Source organism: Hyla sarda, chromosome 7 (assembly GCF_029499605.1).
Source record: "Hyla sarda isolate aHylSar1 chromosome 7, aHylSar1.hap1, whole genome shotgun sequence".
Lineage (NCBI taxonomy): Eukaryota > Metazoa > Chordata > Amphibia > Anura > Hylidae > Hyla > Hyla sarda.
The window spans coordinates 105,977,549-105,994,979 of NC_079195.1; the positions used below are offsets into that span (position 1 = coordinate 105,977,549).

The 17,431-nt window shown below is 43.7% G+C and overlaps 1 protein-coding gene across 4 annotated transcripts in view; it reads left to right on the forward strand.

Moving 5' to 3' along the window:
* Nucleotides 1-10,890, forward strand: part of STOX1 (storkhead box 1) — a 64,654-nt gene extending 53,764 nt beyond the window's left edge. For all 4 annotated transcript variants that reach the window (XM_056530319.1, XM_056530317.1, XM_056530318.1 and 1 more), the window contains exons 2-4: nucleotides 867-1,019; nucleotides 2,167-4,495; nucleotides 9,948-10,890. In XM_056530319.1, the coding sequence (XP_056386294.1) occupies nucleotides 881-1,019; nucleotides 2,167-4,495; nucleotides 9,948-10,104 (2,625 nt within the window). In that variant the 5' untranslated portion in view covers nucleotides 867-880 and the 3' untranslated portion in view covers nucleotides 10,105-10,890. The remainder of the gene's footprint in view (nucleotides 1-866; nucleotides 1,020-2,166; nucleotides 4,496-9,947) is intronic.
* Nucleotides 10,891-17,431: the final 6,541 nt, after the last annotated feature.

Below are 17,431 nucleotides of genomic sequence, written 5' to 3' on the forward strand. Positions count from 1 at the left end.
AATATGTCCATAGGCACCAGTTACAATACCACATCCAGATTGACAGGTTTGTAGCCACATCCAAACCCTTTAAAGGGGTACTCTGATGGAAAACATTATTATTTTTTTTAAATCAACTGGTGCCAGAAAGTTAAATAGATTAGTAAATTACTTCTATTAAAATATCTTAATCCTTTCAGTACTTATCAGCTGCTGTATGCTCCACAGGAAGTTCTTTTCTTTTTCAACTTCCTTTGTCTGTCCACAGTGCTCTCTGCTGACACCCCTGTCCATGTCAGGAATTGTCCAGAGCAGGAAAGGTTTGCTATGGGGATTTGCTCTTAAAATGGACAGAGGTGTCAGCAGAGAGCACTGTGGTCAGACATAAAGGAAATTCAAAAAGAAAAGAACTTCCTCTGTAGTATACAGCAGCTGATAACTACTGGATTAAGATTTTTTATCAGCTACTGTATGCTCCACAGGAAGATCTTTTCTTTTTGAATTTCCTTCCTGTCTGACTACAGTGCTCTCTGCTAACACCCCTGTCCATTTTAGGAGCAAATCCCCATAGCTAACCTATCCTGCTCTGGACAGTGCCTTACATGGGCAGAGGTGTCGGCAGAGAGCACTGTGGTCAGACAGAAAGGAAATTCAAATGTTTTACAGTGGAGTACCCCTTAAAGGTTGCTAATTGATTTGTTATAATGTAGTATATTACTGGTGTGTCAAATTTGAGCTAAAATATCAGCAAATGTTTGCAGTTTCTTTTTTTTTTTTCTTTCTTTTTTTTGCTGTTTCATGATTTATATCTCCATCTTATTATAATTTTTTCCAGGTTTTTAACATCATTTTCTGTTTGAATGACAGTCTGTTTTATATCTTTGCAGGTGATGTGTCTCCCATGCAGATGAATCCTGTTCCTCAGTCTCAGTTCATTCCCCTGGCAGAAGTGTTGTGCTGTGCTATATCTGATATGAACGCAGCCCAGATTCTAGTGACACAGGAATCCCTAATGGAGCAGCTGATAAAACATTATCCAGGTGCTGACCATTTGCCGTCTGTATTTAGAATATGTGTAATCTATATCCATGGCCATGTACTTAAGGCATCAACCAAACTAGTGTCTACATGACATACATTAGTGGGTGCGATGTCTTATATACATTGGCCCATTATTATGAAGACTGTAATTATAATTATCGAAAGTAAATTAAGAACCTCAAGAACATTGATTATTATTAAGACAGTGACTGCTAACCAGTGGCTTGAAAAATTGTGTAAAATAGCCATAAGAAAGTTAGGCAGGTTGTAATCTAATAGCCGCGTAACTTTCTAAATACATTGCATTATTCATGTTGTACTGATCCTGAGCTACAACTCATGTCGTAGGTCAGCGGGTTTGGTCAGTATTGGAAACAGCTGACTGCTTGTTGATAGACTCATCCCCAAGAGTGTCAGAGTTCATATAATACAGTGGGCACTGTACATTGCTCGTGTAAAGGATACTTCACAAAGAATGCAAAACTACAGAGCAGGTGCTGTAGAGACTGAACAATGAGGTCTTCTGGGAGATTTCCGTGCTGAAGACACCAGTATATGCTTTGGAATTAGGACAAAGTTCGAAACTTTTTATGGTACAATATAAGAATAGAAGCTTGCACTCACCGCTCCTGTAGACTTTTTTCAAACTGTCAGTCCGTTCCGGCAAGGAGACTTCATTGATGCGGGGTGCTCAGAGGCAAACAGCCGTTTTCGCACAGTAGGTGTGTGCTTCTTCCGGCCTCTGAGGCCGGAAGAAGCACACACCTACTGTGCGAAAACAGCTGTTTGCCTCTGAGCACCAATGAAGTCTCCTTGCTGGAACAGACTGACCGTATGAAAAAGTCTACAGGAGCGGTGAGTGCAAGCTTCTATTCTTATGTTGTACCTTGCATGTTGCTATAGCTCTTTTAGCTTGGCACCCCGCAGTAGCACTCTTTTTCATTATATCGGCTGCTGTCCTCTTCGTCGGGATTAGCATTTTTTCCTGGCTGTATGCATGGAGCAGTCCGATTGGGCCCTCTGATTCAGTCTCTGTTGTTGTTTCAAAACTTTTTATTTATGTAGACTATACCTGGGTGCTAATGTTTTTCAATTGTGGTGTTATATTATGCATAGTAATATAACTGGGAATATCTTCTTTTACAGGTATAGCTACACCATCCCAGGAAATTCTGTATTCTACTCTTGGAACGCTTATCAAAGAAAGGAAAATATACCACACTGGAGAAGGCTACTTCATAGTGACTCCTCAGACTTACTTTATCACTAGGACGGCTGTGTCGCACAATAAGTGCGGGGCAGCTGAGGAGACCTCCATCTCTCCACCAGCCATCACATATCTGGTGAGCATGGAGAGCTGCGCTGATCTAACCAAACCTAATGTTCCCTCAGTATCACACTGCAGGTCCTGCAGTTGTTTCTCTGAAAACTCCACCCATAATATACTGGGGCAGCAGTCCATCAATGAGGGTAATGGAAAAGAACAAAAGTCTGTCAAAGATTCAAAGCCCTCTGTCCAAAATCAGGCAACGTCAACATCCCGGGACCCGCACACTTGTAGTAAAAGTAAACCGCAACATTCACTTAAAGAAAAAGAAAAGTGCAATAAGAGATTTGGAATCAGTCTCTTTTGGCGCAGTGTTGCAAAGAAAGAAAAATCCAAAAAGGAGTTGACGAGCTTTTCAGCACAATTTCCACCTGAGGAATGGCCCGTCCGGGATGAAGACAATATAGATAATATCCCTCGCGACATAGAACATGAGATTATTAAACGAATTAATCCTGTTCTGACTGTGGACAACTTGATGAAACACACAGTGATGATGCAGAAAGTTGAAGAACAGAAAAAGTATTTCAGTAAAGGAACTTCAACAGAGATACTAAAAATGAAAAATGCTCAAAATCTTAGAGGAAGTAACAAGAAGAAAAATAATAGAATATCAAAGTACCACAAAAAAGGTCAGGCAAACAAGGAAAAAAATAAGAAAGATATGTGTGCCCCAAGGTTGACCAGAGAGGTAGAAGTAGATGTGATAAAGAAGTCGCAGCAGCAGTCTGCCATGATGGATGATACAAGGGTTCCAGATATATTGACTGCAGGTAATGAATATAGTAACCAGCCTGAAGTTGTGTACAAAAAGCAAATCTGTAATCCATTTGAGGGTATCTCTTACAGAGATAACATTAATGTCAGTGGATGCAAACCTATAAAAGAGGTTAAGAAATGCAGACCTGGGAAAGACAGGAAACATATGCCACGACCAAAGTCACTAGACTGTTCAGGCTTAAATGTCCAAGCAGGAACCAGACATCTAAAAGCTGAAAGGCCTGAAGACACATATCGTGAGAATTTGTTCCGTGATCAGATAGTGCCGATAAACGAAAAAGACGATTTAAGAGAATACCCTCCTAGTTACCCTCAATCTAGTACCCTGAGGATAGATGATAAGTTTAAACACCTAAAAGAACACAGCTCAACACTAGGGTCACCAGATGAAGAAGGAAGTCCTCTTTTCAGTGACAGTCAAACAAAGGTGTTGGTACAGTCAGAAAGGACTTGGGAACATGATGTAGGGAATCCTTACTCTCCTGTGTCGTATTGCAACAAGATGACTTCACTTAATGAATCCTTACAACATGCACAAACAAGTCTCTGTAGAAGTATAAGCTCTTCAAAAAGTTTTGGTAGATCCAATGTTGGTGCATTAGAGAAAAATGAGCCTGACTCCCATGGAAGTTATTCAGCAAGTGAAATGAACAGTAAAGATCTACCAAAGTACACAGCATTTTCCGGTACTTCTCAGAATAAAGATCTTGTTGAGGAAGAGGATCAAATGTTTTACAAGAAGGAGGACAACGATGATGCCTCAAGTTCCTTCTACTTTGAGGGAGATACTGATGAACATATTGGAATGTGTCAAAATCTTGAAATGTGCATCCAAAATAGGAGCCTGGAGATGAAAAATCTTTATGATCTACATGAAGAAAGCCATGCTGCCCGAGAAACTTCTCCAAGTCACTGGGACTCAAACAGACCTTCAATACATCAGTTTTCTTTAAATGGCCATTGCCAAGAAGATTATACATCATCTATCTTCTCTTCTGACAGTTCTCATAGTTATACTAGATCTGCTCTACATGTAGAAGGAAGTTCTTGCCAGCCATTGTCTCAGTATGTTCTTCACCATCAAGAAGTAGATGTCGATACTGCTAAATGTATTCAACCTGAGCTTTGTGAAGGCAGTATATTCGATTACTGCAATTCTAGTGACTGTAACTCTGTGGCGGAGACTGTCCAGACATCCATTAAAGGAAGTGATGAGAAACCTATGAAGAACACAGGGCAACCATCTGGAGACGGAAGGACTTGTTATGAGCACACCTTAAAGTTATTCAACACAAAGACTAATCCATTAGAAGCTACTCAAAATGAAAACCATAGCACCACTGGAGATAGTGGAATCGAATCTCCACGGTAAGAACCAGCTTCTCATCACCAAAATGTTACTTTTATTGTAAATTATTTGTGGCAGTATCCTTAAATGTGGTTGACAAGCACTTACTGGCAGCCGTGGAACAGCTTTATCCATATATGCTAAAATACACAAACTATACATATTGAAAATACTAAATAAATATTTCTTGAAAAATCAGGTAAAAATAGATGTAGGAGATATACACTGCTCAAAAAAAAAGAACAACTTAATAAATAACAACTTAACAACCCAATGTAACTTCAAGTCAATCACACTTCTGTGAAATTACACTGTCCACTCAGGAAGAAACACTAATTGACAATCAATTTCACATGCTGTTGTGCAAATGGAACCGACAACAGGTGGAAATTATAGGCAATTAGCAAGACATTCCCAATAAAGGAGTGGTTCTTCAGGTGGTGACCACAGGCCACTTCTCAGTCCCTATGCTTCCTGGCTGATGTTTTGGTCACTTTTGAATGCTGGCGGTGCATTCAATCTAGTGGTAGCATGAGACAAAGTCTACAACCCACACAAGTGGCTCATGTAGTGCAGCTCATCCAGGATGGCACATCAATGCAAGCTGAGGCAAGAAGGTTTGCTGTGTCTGTCAGCATAGTGTTCAGAGCATGGAGGCGCTACCAGGAGACAGGCCAGTACATCAGGAGACATGGAGGAGGCCATAGGAGGGCAACAACCCAGCAGCAGAACTGCTACCTCTGCCTTTGTGCAAGGAGGAGCACTGTCAGAGCCCTGCAAAATGACCTCCAGCAGGCCACAATTGTGCATGTGTCCACTCAAACGGTCAGAAACAGACTCCATAAGAGTGGTATGAGGGCCTGACGTCCATTGGTGGGGGTTGTGCTTACAGCCTAACACCGTACAGGACATTTGGCATTTGCCAGAAAACACTAAGATTTGCAAATTCGCCACTGGCGCCCTGTGCTCATCACAGATGAAAGCAGGTTCACACTGAGCACATGTGACAGACGTGACAGAGTCTGGAGATGTTGTGGAGAATGTTCTGCTGCCTGCAACATCCTCCAGCATGACTGGTTTGGCGGTGGGACAGTAATAGTGTGGGGTGGCATTTCTTTGGGGGGCCGCGCAGCCTTCCATGTGCTTGCCTGAGGTAGCCTGACTGCCATTAGGTACCGAGATGAGATCCTCAGACCCCTTGTGAGACCATATGCTGGTGAGGTTGGCCCTGGGTTCCTCCTAATGCAAGACAATGTTAAACCTCATGTGGCTGGAGTGTGTCAGCAGTTCCTGCAAGAGGAAGGCATTGATGCTATGGACTGACCCGCCCATTCCCCAGACCTGAATCCGATTGAGCTCATCTGGGACATCATGTCTCTCTCCATCCAAAAACACCTCATTGCACCACAGACTGTCCAGGAGCATGCCCGAGCATTGTAGGGAGGTCATACAGGCACATGGAGGCCACACACACAACTGAGCCTCATTTTGACTTGTTTTAAGGACATTATATCAAAGTTGGATCAGCCTGTAGTGGGGTTTTTCACTTTGATTTTGAGTGTGACTCCATATCCAGACCTCCATGGGTTGATAAATTTGATTTCCTATGATCATTTTTGTGTGATTTTGTTGTCAGCACATTCAACTATGTAATGATGAAAGTATTTCATATGATTAGTTCATTCATTCAGATCTAGGATGTGTTCTCTTAGTGTTCTCTTTATTTTTTGAGCAGTGTATACAAATGGCAGAACCATGAACAAATGATAAGTTATACTGATTGCAAGAAAAAATAACAAATCCATTGACCCAACACTAATATATATATATATATATATATTTAGAGCGAGCAAGATAAACACACACACATTGCACCTATCCCACAGAAACTTACATTCAGTGATCCATACTACCCCATTCAGTGGTTCCTTTATACAAAGCTTTTTTTCCCCAAACTGCTGTGGTGTTTTCATTTTGCTCTTAGCCTGCCATGCACTGGGTTTATTAGGCCCTATTTAGGAGATTATATCCTAAGATTCTAAAAACCTCCTATTAACCTGAAGTGATATGGGTTGAGGTTAACAGCCAAGACCTGCTCAAACGTTACCATAGGGCTTGGCTTACACTGTATTCAGGCTGTAGGTTTATGGCAGGGATACTCAACTACTTTTAGTAGGGGTCCGCTTTTCCAGGTCTGCCATTCGGTGAAGGTCCGAGCTAAACCCTAAGACCTGGTTCACACCTAGCAGCCACAGTGCCGTGACAGAAATAGGCACTGCCTGTTGTACAACATAATTAGTACTTAATAAGTCATAACCATTCTCCAACTGTCACACACTATGCCCCTGGTATAATACTGCCACACACTGTGCCCCTGGTATAATACTGTCGCACACTATGCCCCTGAATATAATACTGCCACATGCTGTATACCTGAATAGAATGCTGTCAAACACTATGCCCCTGAGTATAATACTGCCACACAGTGTGCCCCTGAGGACAATACTGCCACACACTGTACCCCTGAGTATAATACTGCCACATGCTGTATACCTGAATAGAATGTTGTCAAACACTATGCCCCTGAGTATAATACTGCCACACAGTGTGCCCCTGAGGACAATACTGCCACACACTGTACCCCTGAGTATAATACTGCCACATGCTGTATACCTAAATAGAATGCTGTCAAACGCTGTTCCCCTGAGTATAATACTGCCACACAGCGTGCCCCTGAGCATAATACTGCCACACACTGTACCCCTGAGTATAATACTGCCACATGCTGTATACCTAAATAGAATGTTGTCAAACACTATGCCCCTGAGTATAATACTGCCACACAGCGTGCCCCTGAGGACAATACTGCCACACACTGTACCCCTGAGTATAATACTGCCACATGCTGTATACCTAAATAGAATGCTGTCAAACGCCGTGCCCCTGAGTATAATACTGCCACACACCGTGCCCCTGATTATGCTGCATCACACTGTATCCCTGAGTATAATACTTCCACATGCTGGGCCCCCATATATTACATTGCCACTTGCCCTGAAGCAAATTATACCTCTGTGTCCCTTAAAACAATCAATGAGGTCCCGTTCCCCCCCCCTGATATGAACTCTCCAGCTGTTGCAAAACTACAATTCTCAAAACACAAACTCAATTGCGTTCCTTCTTATTCAGTTCATGGAAAGAAAGCCCATACATTCAGAGCTCCAAACAACTCCACTAGAACAAACTGGATTAAATACGTGTGTAGGGCTATTAAAGTGCTAGCAGCACGCCAACTTAAATAGTATTTTACGTGAGTAAAAATATGCAATAACTCCCTTTTCTCAGGAAGATTCTTCCGGCTTTATTTTCTTATTTCATATTGCACAAAGACAGTCTCGCAGGACTCCGTTAGTTACATATAGCAGCAAGGAATAGCAGCAATGTCTGTACTTTCATCAGTCATGGCACAATGTTTTTGGGGCGGACCCCCTTATTCATGCACTTATTCATGAGCGCATGAATAAGGGGGTCCGACTGATGAAAGTACAGACATTGCTGCTATTCCTTGCTGCTATATGTAACTAACGGAGTCCTGCGAGACTGTCTTTGTGCAATATGAAATAAGAAAATAAGGCTGAAGCATCTTCCTGAGAAAAGGGAGTTATTGCATATTTTTACTCACGTAAAATACTATTTAAGTTGGCAAAACTACAATTGCCATCATGCAGACAGAAGAGCATGATGGGAGCTGTAGTTTTGAAACAACTGTAGAGATAAAGGTTGGGAAATTCCTGTAATACACATTCAGTACTTCCAGGGCCGGACTGAGAGCAAAAATAGGCCCGGGCATATTAGACTAAGCAGCCCATTGTTTTTTTTTTTTTTTTATGGTAGGTGTCTCCGAAGTCAGACCCATTAAAATAAAATAGGCTGCATACTCTAAAATCACCTTGGTTAAAGTGGCTCTCCAGCTGTTGCAAAGCTTCAGGCCTTATGGGAGTTGTAGTTTTTTAACAGTTGGAGAGCCACAGATTGGAGTACAGTGACACCCATCATCGCTGAAGAAATTACAAGTGACTACAGCTCTGATGGGACAGTCAGGAGAACGCACAACTGTATAATGACTCACAGTAGACGTCTTCTCTGTTGTCTTTACTTTTCTTCTTCCACTGGTCCTTGTCTTCTTTCAGCTCCATCTTCTCTTCAGAGTCTGACGCCCGAACATCATTGGTTACTTTGTTAGCAGATCCTTATCCTCTGCATGACTACAATAATCATTATAACCCTGCCAGACACCATGACCCCTAAAAATAATACTGCCAGACACTGTTTCCTCTGTTTGTTAGAATCCCACCCCTGTACTCCCCCCCCCCTGCTGAAGCCATTGGTGGTAGGACTGCACGGATGTACGCCATCTCTATAGATGACAATGCAGTCCGGTGGAATTCCACCAGCAGAATGAACGTCCACCCAAAGACCGAACATGTTTGTTCTCAAGGTTTATATCCATTCTGCTGGGGGAATTCCACTGTGGCGATTCCACAGTACACACAGAGCAGCAGAAAACCATTGAAAACATTTGGACTCTGCTGCAAGCAGATTTCTGCCGGAGGAATGTCCTAAATGTGGATGGGCCTTAAGTCCCTCCAGACCCCTAGGTCCTCTTCCAGACCCATAGATCCTCTTCCAGACCCCTCCCCACCCCCAAACACCTCTGACCCCTAAGTCCTCATCCAGATTCCTCTGCCCCCCCCCCCCCCAAGACCCCTGCATCATCCTTCTTTACATTTTTCTGTCCCCCACCCTCCTGTTTCCTTCTACCCTAACACTCCACACCCGCCAAGACCCCTGCATCATACTTCTTTAAAATTTTCTGTCCCCCCCCCCCCAGACCGCTCCTTCTCCTTCTGCCCTTATACCCCCGAAGACCCCTGCATCATTCTTCTTTACACTTTTTTGCCCCCCCCCCCTAGACCTGTTTATCCCCTTCTGCCCTAACCCCCCCCCCAAGTCCCCATGCATCATTCTTATTTTCACTTTTATGCCCCCCCCCCCAACCCCTTTATCCCTTTCTGCCCTAACACCCCCCCAAGACCCCTGCATCATTCTTATTTTCACTTTTATGCCCCCCCCCCCCCCAACACCTTTATCCCTTTCTGCCCATTTGCAAATTGTTAAAACCCAAAGATTGTGTTTGTGGTGTCCACACTTCCACTAACTTCACAAGATAAAATGATTTTAGGATTACAGCGCAGAGATAAAGTGACTCAAATAGTTATAGGGCTGTGGGCTAGGACAGTGTTTTCCAACCAGGGTGCCTCCAGCTGTTGCAAAACTACAAGTCCCAGCATGCCCGGACTTGTAGTTTTGCAACAGCTGGAGGCACCCAGGTGTGGAAACAGTGGGCTAGGAGGTGGTAATTTCTATGTTCCTAAATACATTCTTACATATGTGTCATTCTTCTCTTCTCAGAACTCGGATAAGTCTGGCATCTACTAATTCTGTAATATTTGAGAAACTCAAGAAAAGGACATTTTTGCAGAACCTTGAAGTGAATGTTGGGAACAAGAATGAAGGACTAATAACGTCTGGCTCCCTATTACAGCTGACCCCTGCTATGAATGTATAGATTACATACCCAAAATACCAGACTGTTACTGTTTTGTATGTCTCGCCTCGGGACATCAGGGCCTAAATTAAAACGGGAACATTTAGTTTAACTATATGTTCTATCCTTTAATCTACTGCAAGGAAGTGGCTGTCCCCCCCCCCCCCCCCCTTGTGAGATCAGGGTGGCATAGATGACCCGTTTCCATTGCTTTATACACAGTGTTAGATGTGAACAAGGCTCTCTTCACACCTGCATTGTGGTTTTCATCATGTGACATGCTGCATTGACTTATATATAATGGGGTCAGTTGAATTCTATGACAGTGTCCCATCTTTTTGACCATGAAATGCTGCAGCACGCAGGGTTTGTGACGTGAAGTGTAAGAGATCATCTACATTTTGGATAATCTGGAAGATTCCTTCTTATAGCAAAGTTAGCAGACGCACCCCATCTGTGCCTTACTGAAGTGGAAAATCCTATGCTGCTAAAAGAATCTGGCATATAATGGTGCTGGTTACAGTAGAGGGAGCAAAATGTTACAGTTGAAATGCAGTTGAGGGACATTGAGGGGAGTGTATGCCTTAGGGTACGTTCACACGATCGGATCCCCAGCGTATTTTATGCCGTGGATCTGCTGCTGATAGGACCTCTGTATGGTGCCTTTACATGTGCCTGCTCGGAGCGGCAATACGCAGGTACGAACAGACACACTGAAGCGATGTGCGTGTCGCCGCGCATGCGCGGTGTACTCGAACAGATCGTGGACGCTCCCCCTACTCTATGAGCTAGGCTGAGAGCTGCCGCGATGTGAGAGTATATGGCGCATGCGCGCTGCCACTCCTACATCCCAATGTGTCCGCTCAAAGCGGCATACTGCCGCTCCGAGCAGGCACATGTAAAGGCAGCATATAGAGGTCCTATCAGGCGGATCCGCAGGGTAAAATAGGCTGGGGATCCGCTCGTGTGAACGTACCCTTAGGCTGGGTTCACACTAAGGAATTTCCAAGGGGAAATACATTTTGAAATTCCACTCAAAAATTCTTGTGCAGCAGAATCCCATTGCTGGCAATGGGATTCCGCTGAACAGTGCACACTACGGAATTTCAGCTGCGGGAATTTCACCACCGCTGAAGAATGAACTTGTTTGTCTATGGGGGGGGGTGGTAATATTTGCGCGGTCCCAGTGCCAACTGATTCAGTCAGGGCTGGCTGCTCTTGGAATCTCAGGAATTCTGAAGTGGGAACCCAGCCTAATACACACCTCCTGACTACACAATCCCCAGAGTCACTATCAATATAAAAATTTAATTTCATGCCCATGTGACTAATTCCCTGACAAAATATAAACCCTCATATCTCAGAAACAGAAGGGCGTATCTAGAAACTGTAAAAAGGTGTGTGATCAGGGCACCCTAAGCTGCTTTAAAGGAAAACGGTCGGCCGGCGGCACTGACATCAGAGTGCCAGTTAGCACCTCATTAGCATATCATGAAACTAGAAGATTAGGCCCGAACGGCGCGGTGGGCATCAAACTGATCAGCGTCCCCCGCACTACCAGCCAGTACCCCTGATTAGTGCGGGGGGGGGGGGGAGAAAGCCGACAGTTTTCCTTTAAGGTCACAAGACACGGACACAATAGATATGCTAAAATGCCGCTACATTACCGCTGTCTGAATGCAGCCTGTCCTTGACTATATCGCTGTTGGGTGGAATCAGTGGTGCTTGCAATAAATGGTTATTTTCCCAAGTGCCTTTTATCCTGATTTTATGGTGGTAGTTCAGCTAAAATATAGACTATGACTAGAATCCAAATGCCACTGCCACTTTCTAAGACTTATTTTTTATAGAAATATATTTCAGCTTCCACATGGAGAAAAAGAACTGAAATATTAGCCATATGATTCCAAAGATCAATTAGTTTAAAATGAAATTTCTATTTATATTTTTAAATGTGATATAAATTTAGATTCTTCATTACCCAGTTTGAACTTGTTACATGTAAATTTTATGTAAATCTGTAAAATGTTTTTTTTTTTTTTTTGTAATAATGGATGAATCTGTATTATTACTGCGTGAACAGTGACCGAAATATTAAAGGGACACAGAAAATGGTTTCAATGTAAATTTTGTGATTGCCTCAATATCACATTTAACATTTTATATATTTATAGATTATTCAGCCAATCTACCTCTTTATCAGTGTTTGATACAAAAAAAAAATTCTGTGCTGATGTCTAATTATGAGTGTTGTAAGGTAGTAGGCAGTATGCCCCCCCTAGTGGTGGCTGTAGGTAGTCAGCATGTTTTTATAGATCAGTTCTTTCCTTAACCTTAGTTAACCCTTTAACATATTTAGAGGTTATGATCATGCCCTGTCCCTTCCCTTCATTTTACAACCTTACCTTTCAAAACATTGTTCTGCAGTTTCCATTGTTTTGACCTCTTATTTGGTAAAGCTATAGATGAAACTCAATATTTTTTAATATTGTGCAAAAGTTGTATTTCAGTAATGCAACTTACCGTATTTTTCGTCCTATAGGACGCATCGGCGTATAAGACGCACCCAATTTATAGGTGCAAAATCAGAAAAAAAATAAAGATTTTGAACCCAATAGTGGTCTTCAGCCTGCGGACCTCCAGATGTTGTAAAACCACAACTCCCAGCATGCCCGGACAGCCGTTGGCTGTCCGAGCATGCTGGGAGTTGTAGTTTTGCAACATCTGGAGGTCCACAGATTGAAGACCACTGCATAGGAGGTAATACTCACGTGTCCCCGCCGCTACGGACCCGTCACCGCTGCCCTGGATGTCGCTCCATCGCTGTCGCCGTCGCTCCGGAACGTCTCTGCTGCCGGCCCGGTATCCTTGCTCTCCGTCGCCGCCATCACGTCGTTGCGCACGCCGACGCACGTACGCGACGACGTGATGACAAGGAAGGAGAGCGCCAGCCATACAGGGGATCCCTGAACGGAGAAGACACCGAGGAGGCAGGTAAGGTCCCCCCCGGTGCCCTGTAAGCACTAACCCGGCTATTCAGTTGGGCTGTTCGGGACCGCCGTGGTAAAATCGCGGCGGTCCCAAACAGCCCGACTGAACAGCCGGGTTAGTGTCACTTTCCCTTCAGACGCGGCGGTCAGCTTTGATCGCCGCATCTGAAGGGTTAATACAGGGCATCACCGCGATCGGTGATGTCCTGTATTAGCCGCGGGTCCCGGCCGTTGATGGCCGCAGGGACCGCCGCGATAATGGTGTATTCGCTGTATAAGACGCACCGACTTTTCCCCCCCAGTTTTGGGGAAGAAAAAGTGCGTCTTATACGGCGAAAAATACGGTAAAAGGAAAGGAAGCATGAAGTGCTCCAAAATCTTCTGGTAGATGGATGCGTTGACCCTGGACTTAATGAATCACAGTGGACCAACACCAGCAGATGACATGGCTCCCGAAATCATAGTAATTGGGGGGGGGCTTTGGGGTTTTCATGATCTGTAAGCCATAATCACAATTGTGACAAATCACGGCTTAAAGCATACATGCCATGAAAGAGTTTTTATATATTGTAGTCAGATATTCTGAACAACTTTCCTAAATGGATGTAATAAGAGAGAAAAAATAAAAAATTTCCATGTAAAATTGCTATTTGAAAAACCCACCACTAGGGGTCCCCATACATAAGCCAGTAAGTTTTATACAGGTTGGGCCATTTATATGGATACACCTTAATGAAATGGGAATGGTTGGTGATATACTAATGTGCCACAAACAGGAAGTTAATATGTGAGGGGGAGAAACTTTTCAAGATGGGTGGTGACCATTGCGGCCATTTTGTAGTCGGACATTTTGAATCCAACTTTTGTTTTTTCACTAGGAAGAGGGTCATGTGACACATCAAACTTATAGGGAATTTCACAAGAAAAACAATGATGTGCTTGGTTTTAATGGAACTTATTCTTTCATGAGTTATTTATAAGTTTCTGGCCACTTATAAAATGTGTTCAATGTGCTGCCCATTGTGTTGGATTGTCAATGCAACCCTCTTCTCCCACTCTTCACACACTGATAGCAACACCGCAGGAGAAATGCTAGCACAGGCTTCCAGTATCCGTATACACTGCTATATACTACTATATACACCGCAGGAGAAATGCTAGCACAGGCTTCCAGTATCCGTATACACTGCTATATACTACTATATACACCGCAGGAGAAATGCTAGCACAGACTTCCAGTATCTGTAGTTTCAGGTGCTGCACATCTCGTATCTTCACAGCATAGACAATTGCCTTCAGATGACCCCAAAGATAAAAGTCTAAGGGGGTCAGATCGGGAGACCTTGGGGGCCATTCAACTGGCCCACGACCCCTTTCCAGGAAACTGTTCATCTAGGAATGCTCGGACCTGACACCTTTAGCAAGATGGTGAACCGCCACATTATGGGAGCCAGGTCCGAGCATTCCTAGATGAACAGTTTCCTGGAAAGTGGACCAAACCTCCTGTGATTAAAAAACATTGAAGGGAAGCTGTCACCAGTGTCTGGTACAGAGTAATAGTGCTGCTGTTGCTGTTTACCCCCTTTTTCCCAATGAGTCTGAAATTGCTGCTTTTCGGTCTCATCTCAGAAAAATCTAATAACTATGTCACATATATGCATGTGGTATTGTTAAAAACTACAGGTCACGGCGCAAAAAATGATCCTCATACAGCCCCACATACAGAAAATTTTCAAATTGCCCTATTCTGACCCCTACAATTAAAATGTTTATTTTTTGTAGAATAGTGAAGCATGTAAACATGAGTATCACTCAAATCTTATTGACCCACCAAATAAAGAGAACATTTAATTTTTACCGTAAAGTGTACTGCCTAAAATCTAAACTCTCCAAAATTTTCTAAATTGCTGTTTTATTTTCAATTTCCCCACAAAATATTTTTTGATTGCGCCATCCACTTTAGGGTAAAATGAGTGATGTCATTACAAAGAACAATTGGTCTCACAAAAAACTGGGTCTGTGGATGAAAAAATAAGTTATGGCTCTTAAAAGAGAAGGGAGAAAAAAAAAAAAAGAAAATGCTAAAATTGGTTGTAGCATAGGATCGCTCATAGCCGTGTATAACGCTGCAGCTTTCATATCAGATCAGGCTTTTTTTTTTTTTTTCTTCTTTGTTTTGACCAAAACCCATCAATGCTGGGGCTCTTGTGATAGTCCAGGCTTTAGTGAGTACCTATTCTCTATTTCGAACAACAAATCTGCCATCTGTGAATATGCTCCATGATGCTGATCTTTTGGCATAGTGAGAGGCAATAACATCACTGTTTGGTACATACTGCTGCTAGTTTTAGTGCAGATTCCACGTTAGGTACCCAGGATATGAATTGGCTTCATTGTATGGGACTTATCTGTGCCTCTTTGAAGGGGTTCTCCACCATAAGGTGATTTTTGTATGTACCTGGCAGGCAGTAATGGACATTGCTTAGGAAGGATCTGCGCTTATCTTGGGGATAAATGGCTATGTCATGAGATTACCATAACACTGTGGCTAGCTGTGTGTGAACTTGTATTTCCTCTATCACCAAAAAGAGAACCGTACCACAACAACAAGAAAGTAATTAGATTAAAAGATAAACTTTATTAATGCAACACAATGAAGAAATAAAATTAAAACAAAGGAGTAGAAACAATATACAAGCACCAGTAAACATACAAAGATATAGGACTATGGTAGGACCCAAGTACATCAGAATATGCAAATACAATAAGAAAAAGCCAAAGTAACAGGTAAGGTACATAAATGATACCTCCCAGAAGTACAAGATACCGCATTAAGGGTGCCAGACCATACCTACACCTGAACCCCAACGATCGTTTCGCTGTTATGCCGCTTCTTCAGGGGGCGTCAACTTGTATTTCCTGTGTGGGTTTTTTTGCCTACAAATCCCATAACCGTTTTCCTCCCTCCCACACATCAGCCCCCCCCCCCATTGAAACATAAATGAGCTGCATCCATTCAAATCAGGGTGCCTACAGCTGTTGCAGGTTGATCTCTCTCCCACCAAGCGATCCCTCCACCCATTGAAGCAGACAGGCTCCCTATCATCAGCTGACTAGTGAGTCAGGTCTCGGCCGCATTGCAGCCTGGGAAAAATCTGAGACAACAGTCATTTTGTATGCTGTTAAAAATAAATATTGGAGTGAAAATCACAGAAGAATTGTGAGAAATCGTCACACACAGGTACAGACACTATATTATGAACTACACTAACTTTACACCCGTTGTAGCATAGTCAAATAAAAAAAATTCCTGGAATACCCCTTTAAGATGTGAAATAGCCCTAAGGTCATGTTCACATCGAAAGCCATATGCATTTGGAATATGCACAGTAGTTTAAAGGGGTAGTCCAGCCCTAAGACATCTTATCCCCTATCCAAAGTATAGGGGGTAATATGTCTGATCGCGTGGGTCCTGCAACAGGGGACCCCCGCAATCTTTCCTGCAGCACCTACCTGTCTAAGCTTCACAGAGCTCCGTGTCTGAAGACTCACGACCACAGGGCCGGAGTATCGTGATGTCACACCCCGCCCCCTCAATGCAAGCCTATGAGAGGGGGTGTGAATGCTGTCACGTCCCATTCCATAGACTTGCATTGAGGGGGCAGGGTGTGACATCACTTGAGGGGCCGGAGTACCCCTTTAACCACTTAGGGACCACGGGCGTACAGGTATGCCCTGACACTTAAGGGGACTATGGGCGTACCTGTACGTGGCAGGGACCGGACCGGGATGACTGCTGAGACCCCCCCATGTCTCACGGGTCTCCGGTGACCCAGAAAATAAGGGGCCTCAGTGGTGTCCAACATACCCCCAGTCCCCCTGAAGGGATAGGAGTTAGGTGGCACGGGTGCTATCCCTACTATTGGTCAGTCAGAAGCGACCGACCAATAGCAGATCAGGGGGGGGTTTAAGGTTCTGCTCCCCCTCTCTGCCCACCCACTGTTGTCCGGGCAGAGCAGGGGAACCATCGGTGACCAGCTCCGGAGGTCACTTACCAATGGAGGCGGCGGCAGTGACATGCGGCTGGCTCCCTGGTGCAGACTACGGAAGCCGGTGAGTTGCCTAGCAACATTTGGAGGGCTACAGTTTAAAACTACTATACAGTGGTCTCTAAACTGTAGCCCTCCAGATGTTGCAAAGCTACAACCTACAGCATGCCCAGACAGCTGTTTGGGCATGCTGGGATTTGTAGTTTTGCAACAGCTGTAGGGCTACAGTTTGGAGATCATCGTGCAGTGGTCTCTAAACTGTGGCCCTTCAGATCTTGCAAAATTACAACTCCCAGCATGCTGGGATTT